The 7,788-nt window shown below is 30.5% G+C and overlaps 1 protein-coding gene across 1 annotated transcript in view; it reads right to left on the bottom strand.

Moving 5' to 3' along the window:
- Window positions 1–7,788, bottom strand: part of LOC108687033 (polycomb protein Sfmbt-like) — a 67,089-nt gene that overhangs the window by 29,533 nt on the left and 29,768 nt on the right. Inside the window, 1 exon segment of the mRNA XM_018192621.1 lies at window positions 7,483–7,580. Coding sequence (XP_018048110.1) covers window positions 7,483–7,580 — 98 coding nt within the window.

Raw genomic sequence — 7,788 nt, forward strand, 5'->3', positions numbered from 1 at the left:
TTCTATGTACATGTATGAAGCTTTATATCAAATTTTGCAAAATAAAAATAACTATGTTATATCAATGGATTATTAATATAATTATTGTAATTCTACGCCTTATATTTAGCTATACGATTTACTATTTAATATATATATATATACATATATTTTATATATATGTATTTTATAATCTTTATTCTTTAATAAATTCTATTACCTGGCATGTGATATTGTAAATCGAATTTTAGGCTCGTATTCAGATGCGTTTTTATTTCTGAAATTCTATATGAATAAAAGCTAAATGCGTGCTAATATTGTAATAATTTTGAATACGAGCCTAATTTTTATTCCATTTTTATTCCAGGGCTGGGCAAAAATATATTATTAAAGTACTTACTTGAAATTTCAAAATACAAAATACTGTTAATCTTAATATTTGAAATAGAAAATACTAATTGTATTTGAAATACAAGTATTTGAAATATGCTCAATCTAACACGAATCATAATTTATTATCATAAGTTATTCAAAATAAGCTTGATATATTACGTATTTCGTAATAGACAAGTAGTCAGCAGAGTTGGAAAGCGTTACTTTTTCCGTTACTTTTTATAATAAACAATTTGATAATGACGTTGCAATTTTTATCTGAATGCTAAAATTATTCCAAGGTTGAAAAAATCAACTTTTCTAATCTTAGCACAACCTTAGCATTCAGTTATAAAAAAATTACAACGTCATGTTTATTGTAAAAAGTAACGGAAAAAGAATGACACTTCCCAACTCTGGTAGTCGGTGATGATAACCTTCGACGTATTTGTTTTTTCGTATGTATATGGAATGTATTCTCTCTATTCCCATATCAGCGTATTATTATCTCTCGAAACATATACAGTGAGTACAAAAAGTATTCGTACAGAGAAAATATATTTTTTTTAAATTTTATTTTTAAAAAGCAAATATTATCCAATGAGAAATGAGTCATCGAATTGATGTCGAATCGATATAAATATGATAATTTCAACATCAATTTGACGTCGATTCAATGTTTAATTAACGATCATTTCTTGTTGGATAATTAACAATTTATTCATAAAGAATAAAATAGATTATGTTTCTTAAAATTATACCAAAAAGATGTGTTAATTATACAAAATATATTATCTGAAAAATAAGCGAAAATTAAAAATTGTATTGTTTGAATTCTTCAAAAGTATTCGTACAGACGAGAAATTTAGTCTAAAATCAGGAATACATGTGAAGCTCGTTTGTTTGATAGAATGTATTCATTGTATAAAATTGTTAATTGATGTTTATGTTTTACAAATAAGATTTTTTTTATAACAAATTTCTTCGTATATTTCTACGAATATTTTTTGCTCTCACTGTAAATCACGACAAGAAGAAGACAACGTGATTATTCTTTTTAAGAGATTAATTATAATCAACTCGAGAATAATTGATCCGATGTTTCATAAGCTAATCGACGCGATAGCTATTGTATTTATCGAAGTAGGTATTTTGCATGATTTGATCGATTGAAGTGGAGGTCGAATGGGAGTTATAAATTATTATTCCATTGTAAAATTTACGTGCGATTATTTCTTTAACGATGTACCTTCGAATGTACCTTGTTTTTTTTTTCAATTTAAAATATAATTTGTTTTTACTATTTTTGGATTGAAAGCGCAGAATAATATTGTTGGATCGAGTGAAGTGGATAGTAGTGACGTATCGATTATTTATTATTAGATAACACGTATTTCGCGGAATTTATGTATTGCACGTGTAACTGAATTTCAATCGTATATTTCGGTTTATTGTGTCTTAATTAGTCTTCAACTCGATTTCATTAACCACGTCGTATTATACATTGGGATAAAATTGCAGATGTCGTGTTCGAATTTTTTGATCATTATCGAGATATACGTTTGCAAATGTGGAATCGATCGATTCGGAGTGACGCGTTTTTAATTAGTAAGTACAATCGTGATTAATTCCCCAGATTTCGATAATTATCAACCGCGTGATATGAATTTCATGTTCGGACATCGACGGTTGCGTTCATTTCCGAGACGCCGAACTCAAGTAATGGAAAACCGTGATGTAATATGATAACAACGATCGTCTGTTAATAATTCGTTGGAAATGGAAACTGAATATTCCTCATACATTTACATATTTTATAACACGTGAAATATCTCCACGACAATTTGGCTGGCAAACACTGTCAATTCAATATTTTTTGCGACATCACAGTGCGCTGTGTTTACGTAAAGCCGTTTTGTTTATCATTCAAGCGCTAACGGTATTTTATATGATCTGTTCTTCGCATTATATTTCATGTTATTATCGAAATTAATTCTGAATCTATCAGCGTCACAATATTTATTTAATAAGTACGATTGCAATTAGTTTCATATCGTGATATTCAATGGCATAAAGGCATGTCCTCACTGAAACCGAAACTTTAATCGACAAAGCCGATCGGCATATTGGCTTCAATTAGTTCATTGAAGTCAATATACCAATTAGCTTTGCCGATTGAACGACTGGCTTCAGTGAGGACATGCCTTAATCTAACATAAATGCGACATATGTGCAGCGGTGATTTATCAAAAGCCTCTATCATCCAACATTCATTGCGCGAAACATGATTTGAGCATATATAAGTAATCTGATTTAATAAAACCTGAAGTGCCGTGTAAAGTATGGACAATTATTGTATTCTGGAAATTAATACCGGAAATGTATCAGATCATAATTAATCGTGATTGTTTTTATCAGTGTTATGCGAGTGCGACGAACCTGACAATCATGAGGAGAACCTTGACATCCTAAGAGGAGGAAGAGGCCTAGGAGAGTTCCGGCGGAACATCTCGAAGTGAGTAGAGAATCTATCATTAATTTTAACATTAATCTTCTGAAATATTACCTATTTTGGGCATTGTATATAATTTCAATATGTTTTTCAGTCCATTGTAATCGATATTACAACTCCGCTGCTGTGCATTATATCGGTGAGTGTAAATTATTTTTTATTTTGAGATAACAAAAATCTGTATTTATTCGAAAATATCAGATATAATGTATATCAAATGAACGTATTAAATTAAAGCAAAAAAATAAATATATATTGAATTAGATGAATTAGGACTAGTTTGGAATATTTAATCTTGGAATTTGTATAACTTGATTTCTTTTTTAAGTGACGACTTTTTTAAGATCAATTTCTTAATATGTAATTAATACTCATTATTTATTTCCGCCAGAATCCGAGACAACATTTTAAAAGCACATATTCTGTAGATTAATTAAATATCTTAGTGTTACATTAGTACATTTGATTAATTTCTTTATTTAAAAAAATATTAATACAAACATAAAAATAACTATTGTATTTAAGGGACATATTTTGTATAATAAATTTCGAGAAATTATTTTATATCGATAACTACAACTGAAACTTTAACTCAGTGAAAATAGAGAATTTACCAAGTCGAAAATTACGTATTCCGTCTGATCATTTTCAGTCTTAACTACTAAACTTTGCCATTTCAAGCTGAACTATATTTACTTAAGTAAACTAATGCAAATACTAACAAATCTTGATTAAATTTTCTCAAACAACACATATAAACAGAAATATTAAACGAGATATCTCCAGTCACGTATTATGAATAACGAATACATAATTCTAAGAGAAATAACAGTTATGTTTGAATCAATATCGATTTTCGATAGAGATATGAACAAACTTATTATTAGTTTAGTATCATAGTTTTCATAAGACAAATAAACGTAGAAATTGCGCATTCATAACATCGAAATCAGATTTTTTTTCTAAAATTCTATTGATCTTTTTTCCAAATAATAATATGATGGCGAAAGGTATTTTTTTAAGAAGATCCAAAATTGTTCGCACTGAAATATCCGAAATAAAATTTACATTGAAGAAAGTTGCATATTCGATTTGAATCGCGATAATGAATCGCGTAAGGAAATATAAAAAGATCATGAAGATTTTTAATTAGTATAGTAGATGTATTGAACAAAGTCGGATAAGCTCCCCGCCTTTCTCCCGATATCAATTATACTGCTATTTCGTTTTGCAAAGATTAAATCCTCGTGTATACATGTGTTAACGTTTTACGCTGCATGTACAAACATGAATACGTACATTCATGCGATGGACAACCATTTGCTCGTCTGCTTTTCGTACTATTTCGGAGAGAGTGGCATTTCACCGCAAGTATTTAGTTAAAATTGTTAAGCAAATTTAAGTAAATTTAAATTTAAATTTGTCTTTTCTATCGCAACTTTACACGACTCTTTTTAATATTTTTATTTCTAAATATATAATTTATATGAAAATATATATATTTGTCTGTCACAACGGTAAAGATGTTCCCTATTTTTCTAGACAAACTTTTCGTTTACTTTGATGCACCTTCCTCTACTTTTAACGTGAGTTTTAAACGATGTGCATACTAGAAAAGACTTGAATTATCTCACGACGTTTTGCATGTAGAAAACGTGGAGTGAAATTTTACCTTTAATAACTAGCGCATGGTTTGTTCGCTAAAAGGCACGCTATTATTACAACGCTTCTTTGTGACCACGTGCATAAAGCGTTCTTATTACTATCTATCCATGGTGTACAAATATGCGAGTTTGTTTGTCGACGGGATACAGTGCGCAGGAATATGGTGCACTGTATAAAAATAGTCACGCACGTGAATATATATATATATACCACACATCTATAAAAAAAATTATTAACCGTGTGTGTGTGCGCCGAACGGTAAACAACTATTGCACAGAGTGTTTTTGGGCAAACCGCAAAGTGTATTCGATTTTTGTTCTACTCGTACAAAACTACATAGAACGTGGTAAAAAAAAAGGAGAAAAAGAAATAGGAAATAGAAGTATAGCGTATATAATCCGCGCATGAAAGCTCGCGAATAGCATTGTTGAAGGCGCATTGTTGTTATCCACGTGCATATCTCGTACTTCGAATGAATTACTGAATCGTAAACTACAAGACGCTGTAGAATAAATTAAACAGGATAATTACGCTGGCTGAACATTAACATCGCGGCAGTATTGCGAATATCGGGGGATATTATATCATCCAAACGTTTAATTAAGCTGCTTAGGTGCTATTCAGCATTCTGGAAATACAAAATGTTATTTAACACGAAAAGTCCTTAAAATATACAGGGAATTCAGACTTGTTAACTTTTCTTATTAATCGTGAAATATAACGATATCAACATGGCACTTTTTTGTACGAAATTAGAATGCTACCATAACCATTAACCTTTTTCCCCGCTTTATTTAACTTTTTCTGTACTTTTCTGCACACAATATTATAACAATGAAAAAATGTTCTGTATTCATTTCATCAATTATATTTTCAAATTCGTTTTATCTTCCATATCTCTTTATGATTGCGCTATTTGTTTTTGGATATGTAGTTAAATTACAATTAGTAATTGTTTCGTGGAAACCATACTAATTGTAATTTAAATTTTTTTATTGGGTATTGTTTTGTGCACTTAACGCTCTGAGTTTTTTATATTTTTTAAAAATCAATAGTGTATATGTACTTTAGATTAATGTTTCACAATTTTTGAACGAAATTTAATTTCATATTATTTTCCCATTTTACCGTGCACTTTATTTTAGCTCGTTCGATCGACAATACATATAACGGTCTTCTACAAAATTCGTTCAATCTCGCATATCGCGGCACCGCTATAATTAGTGATCAATTGATAAAGACGCATTCATCGAGATTACAGGCTGGCAAGATCAATTCATATTGTGGTTATCGAATTTTATTTTGTGGACCGTCGCGTAAGTATAGATCAACAGCTGTTAAAAGCACTATAGCCATAAAATAACACAAAATAATGATGACGCGCACGTAAAAGCTTTATTCTAGAGAGAAAAAAAAAAATCACCTGTGCGACATTCAATATGAGTTTCACACCAAATCATATGTCGCATTCGTTCGCGTGTTCGCGGCACGACTTTAAATTCTAATTAATCATTTCGAGCGACACTCATAAGCGCAATCAGCATCGCGACTTGGGAATGAAATATTTTTTAAAAAATAAACATTTGTATATGTACTGCTACTAGCAAATAACTCTTTTTTTACGCATGATTTATTAAAAATACTTTATACATTTACGTTGCAAATTGCTATTGATTGCATTACGATTATATCGCTGCATTTTTTTCTATCGTTTGCTCTCTTTATTTTTCGAATATTCTCAGGAAGATTCAACATGAAGTACAAAAAAATTATCTCGATATTTCATATTAGCAGTTTGCAATACTAACGTATACGAGGTAACGTATACGAATACGCGCAGAAGAAAATTATTCCGGGCGTTACTGAGTTTCCAGTACGCTTAAATGATATAAAGAAATTTTTATTTTCATGTCGTTTTTTTACTTCAAAAATGATACAATTCATAAAAATGAAGTCTCAGATAAAAAGAAAAACTGTTTTTTAACTTAACTGAAAATTATTAGTCAAATAATATCTCGATAAAAAAATATACTTTTAGAAATATGATTAAATGTCATTTTTGTCATTTTCATTTCATCTTTAAAAAACCATTCTTTTTGAGGTTGTGACGAATTTTTGATATCCTACAAAATTATAACAAATTTGAAATGATGCATCAAAAGTGATATAATTTAAAATATTCACCAACAGTTTAATATTTATCTTGATCAGCTAAAATAACTAAATTCAAAAATAATTTCTTTTTTAAATTGTTTTAATTCATTAAAATTGTTTTTACTGTAAATATTCTCTGTAGAAGATTCCTTTTTATTTACAATTCAAAATATGTCACTCTTGTAAAAGGTACTATATAATCTCTTTGAAAACTTTATGAACGACACAAATGCTATTTGGTAGATAGAAGCTGTAAAGTTTACTTTTGTTTAATAAATTAGTTTATTTTTAATCTTTATACCTAACTCATTTACGATAATAATTAGAAAATCAAATTTTTCATGTCACTTTTGAAGTAAGAAACTAACAACATTTTGTCGCAATATGGAATGAATGAACATTGAAAATGTTTGATGCAACGTAACAAAGAAGTCACTCTTCAATCTTTAATTCTCTGATGCATTATTTTAATAGACATGTGTAGCTATTTTCTCATTATTTATATCATCTTATTTCGAATGAATGAGCGGAAAACTCGCGCTCACGGAAAAATACAAGAAATTGCGAATGCGGAGCGCGCAAAAAGGTATGCTGACATCTGCCAGAACCAGCCTAGGGCGACCCATTTATTTTCACGGGATTACCCGAATTTCAGATTCTCTTATCGCTCTAGCAACGTGCGCTTATGGGTTTCCAAGTCGGCTAATTAGCGCTCGGTGCTTGTTCTGCCGCGAGCGTCGACGCGCCGCGTCGAGCCGAGTCTAGCCGCGTTTCTTGTGAAAATTTCACCGGCTGCTTACCTTGTAATTTCCCACTTTCTTGATGGTACAAGAGAGGGCGACCTCTTTGCCAATAGCGGCGGTCACGTTGCCGATCGGCTCGGAGAAGCTCGGCACATCTGCGAACCAAAAGAAGCTTCACGTTATGCTCCTAATTAACTTCAGACATTCTAAGATCCTTGTACAAGCTACACGCGATACCTTATAAAATTCTAACTGATAGACTTTTTAAATGAAATTAATAATAAAAGACAGAAATAAGAGAGATAAGAGAGAGAGAGAGAGAGAGAGAGAGAGAGAGAGAGAGAGAGAGAGAGAGAGAGAGAG

This window comes from Atta colombica, unplaced genomic scaffold (genome assembly GCF_001594045.1).
Source record: "Atta colombica isolate Treedump-2 unplaced genomic scaffold, Acol1.0 scaffold198, whole genome shotgun sequence".
NCBI classification, from domain to species: domain Eukaryota; kingdom Metazoa; phylum Arthropoda; class Insecta; order Hymenoptera; family Formicidae; genus Atta; species Atta colombica.